Source organism: Ochotona curzoniae, unplaced genomic scaffold (genome assembly GCF_017591425.1).
Source record: "Ochotona curzoniae isolate NIBS_2020 unplaced genomic scaffold, NIBS_Ocur_1.0 scaffold_4506, whole genome shotgun sequence".
Classification (NCBI taxonomy): Eukaryota; Metazoa; Chordata; class Mammalia; order Lagomorpha; family Ochotonidae; genus Ochotona; species Ochotona curzoniae.
The window spans coordinates 10,873,815-10,889,890 of record NW_024467119.1 but is presented as its reverse complement, the minus strand read 5'-3'; the positions used below and the strand labels follow the sequence as shown (position 1 = coordinate 10,889,890).

At 41.4% G+C, this 16,076-nt stretch overlaps 1 protein-coding gene across 24 annotated transcripts in view; it reads right to left on the bottom strand.

Annotated features, from left to right (window-relative positions):
- ADGRL3 (adhesion G protein-coupled receptor L3) overlaps positions 1–16,076 on the bottom strand; it is a 472,380-nt gene that overhangs the window by 109,166 nt on the left and 347,138 nt on the right. For all 24 annotated transcript variants that reach the window (XM_040966525.1, XM_040966524.1, XM_040966523.1 and 21 more), the window contains 2 exons: positions 7,327–7,510; positions 6,481–6,603 (listed from right to left, as the gene is read on the bottom strand). In XM_040966525.1, the coding sequence (XP_040822459.1) occupies positions 6,481–6,603; positions 7,327–7,510 (307 nt within the window). The remainder of the gene's footprint in view (positions 1–6,480; positions 6,604–7,326; positions 7,511–16,076) is intronic.

Genomic DNA, 16,076 nt, shown 5'->3' with positions numbered 1-16,076 from the left:
GCGGGTGCAGGGTCCCAAGGCTTTGGGCCATCCTCTACTGCCTTCTCAGGCCACAAGCAGGGAGCTGAATGGGAAGCAGGCCACTGGGATTAGAACTGTTGCCCATATGGGATCATGGCATGTACAAGGCGAGGATTCCAGCCACTAGGCTACTGTGTCAGGCCTACATACCCATATTTTCTAAAATGATGAAAAGAACCATGGTCCCCCTATCTAATCCTACACTCAAAAATTGATTATAGATAAAAACACAAAAACTAGAACCACGGCAGGTCTGAAAGAACATCTAGCAAAGTATCTCTGACTTTGATGAAGGCAAAGCAACCTTAGGTAGGATACGGTAAGTGGAACATTCTGGGGATAGGTATTTGGCCTTGACTGGGATGCCCACATCCCAAAACCAGATGGATGGGATGGCATCCAGGCCCTGCTCTCATCTCCAGCTTTCTGCTAACACACACATTAGCAGTTAACAGGTAGGGTTCCGGTAGTTGGGTTCCTGTCACCAACATGGGAGATAGGAGGTATGTTCCCAGCTCCTGGTTCAGCTTGGTTCAGCCCTGGCCACTGTCACCACTTTGAGAGTGAAGCACCTAATGGAAACTCCATTTGTCTCTCGGATGAGAAAACTGAAAATCTTTCTTTCTCACAATCATTAAGAAAATGAATAAGCAAACTACAAAAGGGGAAAAATATAACTGCACATATGTAAGATCCATAAATATGTAAAGCATTTCTGCTAATTAAGAAAAAGCAAATAATACTTAGATGGCTAAAGACATAAATAACACTTCAGAAAAAAAGTCAGTGAAGTTTACTGGACACATGAGAAATGATCAGCCATCCAAAGTAATTAAGGGAATGAAAATTAAACCACACAGAGGCACCATTTTATACACACCATAAGTATGGGGCAACTGCCACTCCTGTAGAGTATATGCATGAGTTCCAGATACTCCATGGATACCAGGATGTGTGGAGGTTCTATTTCTTTTCTCTAAAGGCAGAGAAACAGCATTGTGGCAAGGTGCCACCTGTAACACAGACATCGCCTGAGAGCTAGTTCGAGTGCCAGACACTCCACCACATTCCAGCCCCCTGCTGCTGTGTGTAGAAGAGCAATGGAAAATGGCCGAAATGCCTAGTCTCCTGCCACTCCTGTGGGAGGTTAGGATGAGTCTCAGGCTCCTGGCTACAGCACAGCCCAGCCCAATGCATGCTGGCCGTTTGCAGAGTAAACAGCATATGGAAGGTCTCCCTCCCTCTCTCTTTCATGTAAACAAACAAACAAACAAACAAATAAATAGGCAGGGCAGGGTATTTGCATATAACCAATACAAACATTCCTTTAAAAGAAAGAGAGGTAGATTTATTTTTATTGGAAAGGCAGATTTACAGAGAGGAGAGACAAAGGTCTCCCATCCACCACAATGGCCAGAGATAAGCTGATCCAAAGACAGGAGCCAGGAGCTTCTTCCAGGTCTCCCACGCGGGTGCAGGGTCCCAAGGCTTTGGGCCATCCCTGACTGCTTTCCCAGGTGACAAGCAGGGAGCTGGATGATAGTGGAGCTGCCTGGACTCAAACTGGTGCCAATATGGGATTCTGGCGTGTGCAAGGTAATGATTTAGTGACAGAACAACACTGGGACAGGCCCCCCAACACAAATATTCTTAAGTCTAGACATTTCAAAAAGTTATTAGAAAGAAGGGGATACAAGATAAGGTTAGGGCCTGGCAGTATATCAATACAATAATGCATCTTGTGCAATAACAATAAGATACAGACAGATAAAATGCCATGGCAATCTCAGAAATGCTTTGCTGGGGCCTGTATTGTGGTCCACAAGGTGAGCCTGCCACCCTGATGTTGGAATCCCGAATCCTGCTTGTGGCACAGGAAAAGCAGTGGGAAGTGATCTGAATACTTTGGTCCTGGCCAGCCATGTAAGGAGACCAAAATGGGATTCAAGCTTTGAAGTGGCCCAGACCTGGCTACTGCGGCCGTGTGAGAAAAGAACCAACAGAAGGGAGATTTCTCCTTTGTCTCGGGTGGCCTCCTCTCTCTGTCATTCTCCAACAGAAAGAAAGAAATCTTAGAAAAACATTTTTGCTTGCTATGCTGAAAAATCCAGACAGAAAAGGGTACACATCATATTACAACGTTTAAGAAATTCTGTCTGCAGTAAGAGCAATGAGAAGTTTCATTAGGTGGCCAAAAGAACATGATGACATGTTTGGTGACATGCCTGGTAAGAGAAACAGAATTTTCTCCAAACAGAAAATTTTCTTATTGTATGAAAATACACAGTTTCATACAATGGTTCAATGCATCAAGTTTAATGCATAAATTGTCTATATCATATTGTATGCAAATTAGATCTCAACGGCAATTTTTTAAAGCAAGGATTCATACTACTTGCCCATCTTAGAACTCAATTATCATGTTCTTTCAAGGTCACTCCAAAAAGTCACCAAATCCTTCCATATCTTTATCCCTTTATGAAAACTCTTAAATGTAATCATCTGTAAGACTAACCTTTTAACATGTTCTTTCTTGTATCACTTCCTTTCTTTTTTAAACTTTTTTTTTCTCATTTAATTAGAAATCAGAGAAAGGGGAGGAGAGGGAAAATGAGGGAAAGAATGAGAGAGAGGGAGAGAAAGAGAGAGAAATATCTTCCATACAGCCTTTGGTTCTAATCCCAATGCTAACAAAGGCTGGGACTAAGCCAAGCAGCAGCTAGCAAGCAGGGACTTCATCAGGTCCCCCACACGGATGCAGGGACCCAAGCGCTTGAGCCAGCCATGTGGCCGCAAAGGTGCATCTTAGCAGGAAGATGTGGAGCTGGTGCTCGAACCCAGACCCTCTGCTACAGAGTGAGGACAACTCAAGCAGCTGCTTAAATGCTGTGTGATAATGTCTTTCCCATCACTTCCTTCCTTTCTTCTTTTCAAGGATTTGACTTTATTTGAAAAGCAGACAGAATAGACGAGTCTCCATCTCGTGGTTAATTCTCCCAATGGCTGCAATGGCAAGAGGTGGAGTTTACTGAGGCCAGGAGCAGGATCTTCCTCCCGGTCTCCCACATGAGTGCAGGGACGCAAGCACTTGAGCCATGCTCAGCTGCTTTTCCAAGTAGATTATCAGGGAGCTGGTTCGGAAGTAGAGCAGCTGGGATTGGAACTGGTCCCCAATACATGATGCCAGCACTGCAGTTGGAGGCTTAGCCTACTAGACCACGGTACCATCCCTGTCACTTCCTTTCTTAAAGCCAAGCCTTACATCATTATTTCCTGTACAAACCCTATCAGTTCCTCAAGGAATGTGCACTGCGCTCCTGGCTGTGGTTTCTAGCGTTAGGTACACTATTTCAGACACTTTCCAGAATGTCTATATCCCAATCACAGCGCCCACATTCTGCAAGTCCCAGATCTGCTCCTTCCTGATCCCAGTCTCCTGCTACTGCGTCTTGTGAGACACCTGTGTCGGCTCCAGTAATGGGGTTCCTGGCACCCGCAGGAGAGTCTCCAAGTTCCTGGCGTTTGGCTTTGGTTTGACAAAGCCCCTAGCATTGCACGCATTTGAGTGGTGAACCAGTGCTCGAAATATTGTTGTCTCTCTATCTTACCGTTAAATAAAATGAAAATTATATATATACAAGCTGAGGCCATTTTCACCGTGGCTACATCTTTCAGTCACATGGAGAAAGAAAGGCAAGACTGAGCCTCCAGAGTGATGACGGTCACAAGATTTTGATCTATTGTCTTAAGGAACGAGGCCTGTTCAAGACCGACACTGCTTCCATCCCAGGGAAGGGCCTGCTCTCAGGATGGCACAAACATGAGATGGACATACATTTGGTTTGACAGAGAGGCTGCTTGTGTCTCCCCAGCAGAGCCACCCCGATGTGGCAGCAGTCTTAGTCTGCAGTGACCGTGGCCTGCAGCTAAGGAGCCGGGCTCACGAGGAAGCAGCAGCAGCAAGCCCACACATGGCAGCAGTGACTGCTTCCCAGCTGAATGCTGCGCTGAGTGGCAGGTGGCTGTCAGCTTCTCAAGTCTTCTCGCATATCGGGAGGTGTGTGCTATCGTTTCAGGAACTCAGCAAAGCAACTGTGAGAGCTGTACAAAGGAACAAGCCTTTCTCACCTAATGCCTATCTCTGGATGTGATGTTTCTTATGCATTACAACCCAGAAAGCAAAGTTAGCTCTTTCCTTCTGCAGTTAACATACATAGTTAACAAGTGCTGATTTGGGCAAGTCTAAATTTAAGAACAGCTATGCAGGTTTCTTGTTGATATTAGCAACTTTTATTTTAACTGCCTTCTAATTGATTAATAATTCATAATTTCCACTTATGTAAAGGTGTCATGTTGTCATCCACCATATTTTACCACTGCATATGGTCAAAGGCAGATTCTGTGGTCCAAACTTAATGATTAATTCCATAACGTTGTATATTGATGCTGATGTTTTGTTGGGGATTTTAACTGACCGGAACTTTACTCTGTTAGCTCTACCTTCAGACCAGAGAAGGTCTCCCCAAGAGGCCACTGAACTTATCTGGACAATAAGATGCTGGACTTTATGCTAGGTATATGCTTGCAATGAAGGAATCTCAAATGAACTTGAACTGTGGTTATGCCAGCAACGTGGAGGAATCCACTATGGGGGGAGGTTATGGGAGGGGTGGGGGGAATCCCCAGTGCCTATAAAACTGTATCACATAATACAATGTTAATAACAATAAAAAAAGACTAAGGAAAAAATTATGAATTGATTTTATAAGCAATAAAAATAAATGTACACACAATTCAAATGGACCGAAAGCGTCACTCATTTCCTCAACAGGTCATTCGTAAATGTGCTGCTGTGCACGGGCTGTGTAAAGCACCACATTTCCAAGGAGATGGACAAAGTCCCTGTCTGTGGGGAGCATCCCACCTGGAGAGAGTTAGACAACAGGCAGGTGGATTAAGAAATACTGATACCAGTTGGACTCCTTGTAAGAGTAAGTGAACACACGCTACGCAGCAGCACTGGTGTAAGTGTGGTCAACAGGAAAAGTTACTGGAAAGGCGTGATCTCCCTTAGGGAAGATGGGGAAGAGTGTCCCTCAAGGGAGCCTTCCGCACAAAGAAATGTAAACATTTCATTCTGGGAGGAAAGAAAGGAAAAAAACCACACACACAAAAGAACCCAACGCAGGAACACTCAGGAAGTTTGAGACAAGACTGAATCAGAGTAAATGAGGGACACACACAAGGACCAATGAATGAAGCAGGAAGGAGAAAAGTGGGCTGGACAGATCAAATTGGCAATCTAATAATTTGTAAGCTCAATCAAACCAGGTATCTAACACTTATAAAGCATTTTATTTAATAAAAAGTATCATTTTTTTCCTGATATTACTTATGGCAATTCCTTTTTTTTTTACCCAAAATGATTCATTATGTAATATGAACTAACAGCTTTGAACTGGTTACTAGGATATGAGGTTACTTGAGAGGTTAAAATACTCTTATTAAACTATATCATAAAACAAAATAATAATAACAATTATAAAAACTCACTTTCTTAAAAAAATTCACTTTCTTGGAAAAAAGAACATATTTTAAAATTTGTAGTATTAGTAAATCTTGGCCAATAAATTCACTGAGATTATTCATCTTCCATGAATTCAGTATTGTGCTATGCTGAGTTGATCTCTAAGTCCCACATCAAAGCACCCTCCTTACAAATAAATTTTCTGTGTGCTTTACAAACACATGTGACGTCAGTGGAAGAGTGCATTAAGACAGCGCTGTGGTGCCAACATCCCACACGAGTGTTAGTTCAAGTTCAGTTGTTCCACTTCCGATCCAGCTCCTGGAACGTGCCTGGGAAGGTAGTCGAAAATGGTCCCAGACCTTGGGCCCCTTCCACCAATGTGGGAGACCCAGACGGAGTTCCGGGCTCTGGGTTTTCACCTGTCCGAGCCCTAGCCACGTGGCCACCGAGGAATGAAAGGGCGGATCCAAGATCCTCATCATTTCCTCTTCACCACTGAGCTTTTCAAATAAGCACATCTTAAAAACAAAAACACAAAACACACCCCCCCAAAAAATGTAGGTTTAAAATTACACATAAATTTTCCATGAAAAATTCTGCAAGCGTAAAAAACAAAACAAACACAACAACAACAACAAAGCCCTGGAAAAAAGTCAGACGGTCTGAATGTTCAGAAATTTCCCCTCATCTTTCAGTTTCTAATGAGTGAAAGTGATAAAAAAAAAAAAGCCCAAATACTTCACAGAGTTTTCTGGAATAAATGTCAACATAGTACAGACAGGATAATCAATTCAAAGAGGGAAAGCTGAGGAGGCGCATCAGATAAGGGAGGGAGGGACGGAGTGAGCACCTGGACAGTGGATCGCAATGCACGAGCCCAGGGACAGTAACCCACGCAAGTTTCATCCCGGCTCGGCAAAGTGACTCACCGTTTCGACCATTCTGCTTCAACGTATTTGCCGACAGCTGAATACTGCTGCCATGACCCATGCTTTCTGGAAACTTCAGATCCTCCAGGTTTCCTTCTGTGCTCAGCCTGGCAACTTCCAATTCTGTGAAGAGGAAGGACCATCAGAGGTCATTCAGCAACGTACTGAAGCTGTGTATCTTCCAGAATCCCTGAAATCACCCGGAAACTCCAACATTGGACTTCCTGTTTTGTCACACACGTTATAGTAGTTCAATATTTAAGAAAAATACATTGCTAGTGCTTTGTTATCTTCTTAAAGCAAAAGAAGCAGTAAAAATTCTGTAATGAATACAAATATGTAAATGGTAAAGCTGAAATTTTTAAATTCAAGCCCAAATTCTTAGGCTGTATTCTTAGCCTAAAGCTGGGCTTGAAAATATTCTGTTTTATAAATGAGGTAATGGTTTTGTCATCTCCACTCAAATGCTTTATTTCTTGATAGCACCCCATTCAGAGATTCTCTTACTACAGCAGAAATGACCCACGGACCTTGCAACAGGAAGATGAAATTTCATAGATCCACAAGACAGATGCATGCATATCTAAGAATCCTAAGATAAGTAAGTTAGCTTCCCTGCAAGGGACCTCAGGCTAAAACAAGCAGCAGTGGAATGGCCCAGGAAGAAGATTCATGATTTTTGATCTGTTTAAGACACGAGATGGCACCCTCCTCATTTTGGAAGAAGAGGGAATTCATCTTTGAAAAGAGGCATCCTCCCTGTCTGGGGCACCAGAGAGAGATTTTTCTTTTCCTTCTTCTGCGAACAGGAGCTTCCAGACCTTCGCTATGACAAAGGCCACTTACGAATGTTGTCTGTGTTCTCCCTGACAATGTCGGTCTTCAAAAGGTTATCAGCCAGCACAAATGCACTTTCCTCCACGGTGTCGAGCAGCATGGTGGCTGCACGCAGTTGATCACTTGTAGTCAGGTCTCTCCACGCATTCAAGGCTTGTGGCTGAAGAAGGTTGTTAACTGTCTCGACCATAGCCTACAGGAGGGTGAACAGAATGGCAGAGGTCTCTAGTGAGCCCACGCGGCTGTCAGAAAGCCAGGTGTACATGTTGCCCAGCAAGCCCGGATCCGCGCTGTGCATGAGTTGAGTATTGTCCCAGCCTCCCCTGTGACATGCTGCAGCGGAAGCATTCATTATTTTGCTCTCTATAGCCCTAGCTGAGACTTTGCAAGGCAAGGGGAAAACCTGTTTGTATTTGGAAGGACAACAAGCACAGCCATGCTTGCTTTTTAGAATCAACAGCCCAGGCTTCAGTAACACTATGATTACATAACTAAATTATTTGGCTTGGGAAACACTGACATGATCATTAAATCAGCAACTTTATCACACACACACACACACACACACACACACAAACATACAATATGTCCCCCCTCCCACCACCACCACATCACTGTACTATAGATGCTTAGCACAATCGGGATTAAAACGATGGTCATAGTTAGCACAAGAACATGTTGCCTGTAGGCTGAAGACTCACTGAGCAAACCGAAGGCTTTGTTTGGTTCTTTTTAGCTAGCTGGCAAAATGTAAGAATGGGGAAAATATTAAAGTGTACATATTCCCAGGGGCTTTGGATGAGTTACTAATGGAGAGTAACCTTCTTCATGCTGTTTACTGCGCTGGCAGGTCATAAACAGATGGACTTCACTACCTCCGGCCCTCAGGTGTCTTTTTCTTTAAAAAAAAAATCATCAATAGGTACAAGACACACAGAGAGAAAAACCCACACTTCTCATTGCTTCATGGAAAAGAATCATCCTCGTGCTTTCAATTTATATATTTCCTGCAGTTTGCTTGCTGCTCCAGGTCACAAAGGAAAAACAGGTCTCCCAGTAAGGTCTCCCGTTTCATTGGAACACTGAGAATTGCAAACAAAAATGCACAGCTCCTGCAGCCTGAGTGAGCACCGATTGGCCATTCCTCACGAAACACAGTTCTGCTCTAGAAGTAACGGTGAATTGGCACTCACACACAATTTCTAAACGGCAGGTACGTTTTAAAGGGGGACTCGCCTTTCCGGATTGAGAGATGGGAGAAATGTTCCTGTCGTGTTTTCCTCTGGCGTTCTCATAGTAACCAAGTAACAACTGTTACAAATCCAGTCCCATAATGAAACACCTTGGCTGCCAATTAACACCAGCTTCAGAGACTAATTTGTCTTTTGATCAAAGCTGCTTTCGTTGACCTTTTCCCAGCAATTACAGATTCTGACCAAAACACAGCATCACTGAACTTTCTAGTAAAACAGCCCTACTCACAAGTTGCAGACTTTGCATGACTCAAAAGCCCCTGACCACAATCAAGCCACAATTGTTTCTCTTGTCTCTGATGAGGTTAAAGACTGGATGTTCCGGATTGAAGGCGAGAGCTGAGAGCGACACAAAAGTATTTCCAAACACAAAATGAATGGCTCTCCAGGAAGTTTTCTATAGATATAATGCCAATAGGACATGCCAAAAAAAAAGAGGTGCCAGTAAGGAAGCAAACAAATAAAAACATTACACATTTTCTGCAGCCAAAATAGGACATAAGACTCTTGAGAGCAAAAAAGCGTTGTGTCCAGGATTAGATGACCCTCAGAATTCATTAGACAGGCTCCAACAAGCCCGCAGCAGCAATGCCATCTGGGCTCTACAGGGCACTCCTTTTAGCTGCTAACAATGATAGTAACCACTCAACAGTCTCTTAAGTCCTGCTGCAGGTAAAATTTTTGGACATGTTATAACACTTTAGCTTTAATTTCTAATAAAAGAAGGCAAAAGCAAGAGAAAATATGAAAGAAAATTAGCTGTGTCGAATCCAAGCATGTTCAAAGCAAGACCCTATCCAAGGTTAAACCGTGAACAGAAAGTCTCAATGGAATTGCAGCCAGGAAGCAAACCGCATCAAACCCCTGGTAACCAAGACAACCAGGGCCAGGGGCTGCAGAGGGGAAGGCTACCACACACTGAAAGGGAGACTCCTGCACAGGGGCTGGCGCCGTAGTGCACATCTGGTGCAGCTCTCTGCTAAGGCTCTTGGGGAAGCAGCGTGTGATGGTTCAAGAGCCACTCACACAGGATGAGTTCCTGACACCCATGCTTTGGCCTGGCTCAACCTTGTTGGTCTCTGGCTATGTGGGGAGCGAACCTGTCGACAGTGGATTCATTTCTCTCTCTCTCCTTTCTGTCATTTAGCCTTTCAAATAAATAAATCTTTAAAAATAACAATAATAAAGAAAAGAAACAAGTCCTGGAACTGTAAGACGTTAAAGATAAAGGAATACTTGCAAACATATTTTCTAAGGTACATATAGATGAAGACTGCAGAAGGAAAGAAGCCTACAGGTTATCATCACAATAAGCACACACAGAATCTTTGGTGGAACACTAGCAGCACAAATCCCACAGTGCCTGAATAGGACCGTACATCAAGATCAAATGCAATTTATCTCCACAAGGCAATAATGGTTCAACATCAAAAAATCCATTCATGTGATACACACTTCATTAACATAACAAATGACAACACCCCATGCTGATTTCAACAGATGCAGAAAAGGCGTCTGATAAAATTCAATACCTCTCGAAAAACTCAAAGTCAAAGGAAATTGCCTCAACATAAAAAGGCCCTGTAGGGAAGACTTCAGCTAACACTACAGCCAACGATGAAAACCTAAAAGCTCTTTGTCTAAGAATGGGAGCAAGTGTGTCTACTCTTACTACTTCTATTCAGGGTAGTACTGGAGGTCCCAGCCAGAGCAAGTAGGTCAAAAAATAAAAATAGAAGATATCCCAATTGGAAATAAAAAAGCAAAGTTGCCTGTTTCTGCACCTGACATTACCCTATATAGAAATACCCTAAAACACTCCATTAAAAAAATCTCTCAAACTTAATTAATTTAATTAATTCATTAAATTTGGAACCTGTTCATGCTTACAACAGGCTACTTTGGAGAGCTGTGCCTTTGAACTGAGAGCATAGGAATCAAAGGCAGCACATACAATTTATCTTATAACTTATATCACTCATTTATCTTATAACTAAATTTACTTCAACTGGAAAAGTTGGAGGTCAATGCTTTTTCACTGTAATCAGAGGGGCAGCATTGTGGTGCAGTGCGTGAAGCCACCGCCTGTGACACCAGGATCGTGCAAATTCAGAATGCATTGTCTATAACTATGCCCTCTCCAAGAAGGTATAATCTTTAGAAAAGTCTAAATAGTTTCTAAGATTATTAGAGAAACAGCAGCTTTACAATATGGCTCTAGAGCTTGGCAGTTGGTGAGACATACAGATGTCAGACTCATTTCATCCGGTTAATGATAACTTGGTCTTGATAACTCAAGGGCAATATGAGAAAATGGGAACCCGAGAACTGAGCGGCAGTATTCTACTGAATCTGTGCCTGAACCTCCGACCTCACTAGTTACGTGACACTGGGCAGTTATAGGGTGCTTCTCTGAGCCTGGACTGTAAACAGGGAGTGATCAGATCATCTCTTCATAATGTAGTCTGACTCATAATAAGTGTTCAAGTTATCATCTTCTTTTTAATTTTCATTTGATATCACCCTCCAGTGTGGGAAGAAATGCTTTCCCTTAATACATAGAAATCACATCTGTGAATTGCTAAATTACCACACTGAAGCGAGATGTGTAAGGAATAGCTCTTCTCAAATGCAATCTTTGCAACGTGACATCTGACAAGTCTCAACTCTGCAGGAATTCTCTACCTGAATCTTGGAGCATCTGGGGCCTGGAGGCTTGGGCAAAGTGCCTTTGACCAGCTTTTTGGTTAAGACAAATGATTTGCATTTTCTAAAGATTGCTGAACTGTCTCTGTTAACCAGCAAAGTGATGGTCAGTTGAACAGTCACAAATTCACAATGATAATAAAGACCTCTGTGCTTTGCCTTATAGATCTGTGCATTCAGTATTTGTGTAATTTACACACAAAGGATGAGGTCTTGTCGCAAAATATTTGTTTCTGCAATGCATTGCTTTCATTAGCATAGCCTCGCCTATTTAAAAGTAGGTTGACTCTCATTTTGTATGGATGCAAAGAAATGAGCTTAAAATATTTAGAATGCAAGTTGGATGGAAAACATACAAGGGATTTGATACAATTTGAAGCAAACACAGGGACATCTGGTTATATTTCTTTAAAGTCTAACAACACTTCTTACTGATTTCCCTTTTATGCTATAAGTTCTTTTCTGATTTTAAATGTGCACTCTAAGTTGGAAAAAAATTAAGTTGACCCTGAATGTATCTTTTATATATACTTGTTTATTCTCATCATGATTCTTCAGTTTGGGCAAGCAGGGAAATGACCACGGTTTTGATGTTTAAAGATGAAAACAAACTAAATTGCTGAAAAGGATAGTGTATCAATAATATCCTTGCCAGGAACTAAATATTAACTCACTTCATTATCCTTTAATAAAGGTCTAAAATTTGAGAATGAACCAGGCCTGATAAAGTCACATTTCAACCACCAAATTTCAACCTGCTTCGGAACAAAGCTTTCATTCGTAAATCACCATTCATCAAGCCATGAGCTACATGAGAAAATAAGTATTATCATGTTTCAATTTAAGCAGAGGTAGGGTTAGCTCTTACCCTTTTCATTATACAATTTACTGACTAGACTCTAAGTGCCTTTTGATTGCTCCCAAAGATCAAAGATAAATTAGAGAGTCAAAAGTCATTTAGAATCAGACCAGGATCAAGACACACCATATCCTTCTAGATACACATTTTCATTACATGCCACCGAAGCTCTTCTCCCTTCATGCAGGCCTCAGCCAACTTTCTCTGACTAACTTGACTCAGAGAACTGTATGGCTGTTAAGGATGTCACACGGTCATCTATTTTTTTCTCGAGGAATAGTTACTTCTTTGTTATAAGGTCTTTAAAAAAATTTTTGTGAGGAGTTTTATATCCTCATCATGGCAACTTGTGTAGTTATTTCAAGAGAATGTGCTTGTGAAAGAAGCTAAGATTCCTAGCCAGAATATGTGAAGCAATCCTTGTGCAGTGCACATCATTTGTACTTCTTGGCCAGGTGAGCAGTAAATCTCAGGCTGTAAGCATGTCACCTGGTGAAGGCACTTCCCTTCCCTTGAAAGTCACTAGCGTTAGTAACTGCAGAGAACGGCATGGGAAAGCGCCTAGCTTCCACATCACCGCATCTGTCTGCAGATGAGCTTATCAGTGAGGAGCTCAAGCATCACCTGTAGCAGGTGCTTCCATCCAAGCCAACCTAGAGAATCCACCCCCACTTTAGGCCCACTACCTGTTCTATGCTCCTTGTGTCAGGTTGATTACCTGAAAGTGTCTCATATTTAATTATCAAGATAACTGTTCAGTGTCTCCCACCAGAGAAAAAGGGCTCAGCAACTCCTCACTGAGTAATTATCAGCCATTGAAGACACATACTTGAGTCAGTTTTCTTCACTTGCACCCCATGGGGAGAAATATCTCTTAAGAAATGCATTTCCTTTCTGTTAGAGGAAAGAGTATCTACGAAGAACAGAAAACTCTCTACCAGCTATTATTTTTTTGAATCATTCAGATTTCTGTATTTTAGTATCACAAGTGATTGTCTTAGCCTGGGCTGCTTTAGCCAAATGCCCCAATCAATTTATAACAACAGAAATTCAGTGCTCAGCCTTCTAGGATCAAAACACCAGCAGGTTCAACGCCTAGTATGGCCTTACTGCCTCCATTCCCATTGCGTAGAAGGGCCAGAAAAATCTCTTGGGCCTCTTCTAGAAGGCACTAAACCCATTCTTGACAGTTCTTATCTTCAGAGTCTAACCTCCCAACCCCACTGCACAATGGACTATGAACATAGCAGATTTATGGCAAGACACAAGCATTTAGACCACAACAAGCTGCCATGTCACTACATCTTCATCTTTAATAGAACCAACCATATTAAAATCTGGCTTTCTGAGTCACCTATGACGTCTTCATGATAATCTGTGTTTTAAAATTTCTGTCTCTTGATGTACCCTGAATACCCATTAACACTCATTTTACAAAGATAACTTGCATGTGTTGCCGAGTCTTTCACGACATATATTACACAATTGGAAACCTCAAAACAGCTTCTACTTTTTAAACATTTTTACCATCCTTCCCCAAAAGTCCTTTAAAAGAGCAAAGTGCTTAGATATTACCATTGCTTGGACGGGAGATGGTCAGAATGAGGCAGTATTAACACGATCAGTAGAGGAAGAAAAGCTGTAACAAAGGTCATGGTAGCTAATGTAGACCTCTGGGCACAACAACACATCTTACAAAACAATTTGATGAAATGTTTTCAAATATATCATAGTTAGCTTTCAATGTACATTGATGAGATCTTATTAAATATGCATGACATCTAGATACCAGTGCAAATATTTAGAGATTGCAATGTTGTTAGATGAGATAGGAAAGAGAAAGAAAAGATGGAGCAAGTCTTTAATTTGCCTTTGCATGAAGGCAGAAGGACCACACAAAGTAAGAGTTAAAACCCACAGCACTGAGATGAAAAGAGATTGATTATGGGAAAAAAGGATCAAAAAGCCCCAGAAGGTCTTTGCCTTCAAGTTAGACAGTAAAGATACACACATTTTCCTGGATTCTGAAGAAGAACTCTGAAGCTGAAGTCAATAAGCAAGTTGATAACAAAAATGCACATAATCATCGGGAAGCCCATTTGACATTAAGAACAAATACTGCAAATAAGTAGATAAATCTAAATTAACAAATTGCTGACATTTTCAAAAATTGGTTGCAATGTATTTTGCAAGCCTCAAAAATGTTTTTGATATGTTCTCTAAAATGCAGCATATTTATGTCAATAAACATTTAAATAATTCTGAAAAAAAATGAAGATTTTTTTTCAGTTGATAGTAAAATAGAATACGGTAGAAATTTAAAATCTGTACTGAAGAGACACACTGTACTGCAGCCTGCGTTTAGAAATTGATTCAAACCTAGATTTTAAAGGTCAAATGTTGGGAGAGTCTTCAAAACAATTTATAACTTGCAGGTTTTTATAAGTAATCATGTTGAATGACTGATATTTACACATTTGATCAATAAAGCTTGGTTCATTTTATAAGCACTGTCATTTAATGCTATTAAGCATATAAAAATTGCTAATCTCTAAACTTCCTTTTATATTAAAGTGAAGTGCTGGCATTTTCAAGTCTTAATTAAAATTAGATTGTATAACACACCTGACCTTAATACAATAATATGGACCTTTAACAATAGAACAAAGTTGGGTTTTTTTCTGTAAAAACTGACTCCTTGACACTTCCCATAGTTTAAAAACGTACTGTTTCAGCGTACTACAGATAATTTTTTCATTTGTAAAATCTAATTCAGTTTACAATAAAATTACATCTTGCTATCAAACAAAGCATATTGTGCTGTAAGAATCAAATGGAGAGACAGAGACTTGGCTCAACCTTCTTGAAAACCCAGTAATCAAACAAAATACCAATTAAGCGCCTTCAGTGTGCTGTGTGCACTGGGACACACAAGGTGATAATATAGTGAAGCCAAAGAAATAAGCCAGCAATTTGAATCCAACATGGCAGGCATTACAGTAATAGCAACATAGGTTCATATTTGGTATTAGAAAAGCATTTCAAAGACGGAGACTATCAAGTTGAAGTCCAATACTACTCCAGAGGAAAGGGGTACAGGAAGTGCTTATAGGTGCAGGGGAATAGGCACTGTGGAGGAAGAAAAAGAAAAAAGAAAAGGCTTCATGGCAGAGGAAGGAGCTAATGGGCTAGGTGGCAAGACTGGCGACCAACGACTAGATTCCATGTTGGGGACTGAAAGGGCTTCAGAAGACTACTCAGGATAAGGGGTACAGGCTTTAGGAGGCATTTATCATTTTATTAATTTCAGGTTTTAAAATTTTATTATTATTATTAGCAGAAAGATAGGAGAGAATTCCAATGCCACAGATGCCTTCCAAAACGCTGACAACAGCCAGGACTGGGCCACGCCATGAAACTCAATCCAGATCTCGCATGTGGGTTCCAGCGAGCCACCTACTAGAGCCATCAGTGTCACCTTCCTCTCAGGGTGACACTGGCACGAGGCTGGAATCCGTAGCAGAGGCGCGAGGCAAACACTGCAAGTAGAGAGATGGGCATGCCAAGCAGGGACTTAACCGCCAAACCAAAACCCTGCCCTCATTTTGGCTCAAGCATATCATTTGCCAGGACAAGCAGAAAGTGAGAGTTAAACACAAAAACAAATAAAAAGATGCAAGCAAAAGATGAAGAAATAGTGGGAAGAAGGAATGGAAGGAAAAGAAAAAACTCATGGCACTACATAATTAGGAAATGAAAGTAGACTAGGCATGCCTGTGGAACATTCCTTTATGTAAATACCTATCAGACTTGGTCAACAGCTGCAGTTCATAAAAACACTTCACACAATACTGGCAAAGGGACCAAGAAAGCAACTGAGTTCTCTGGAGGATTTCCTGATTCTGTATCAAAGAAACAATGTCTCCTGCTATTACTGCCAT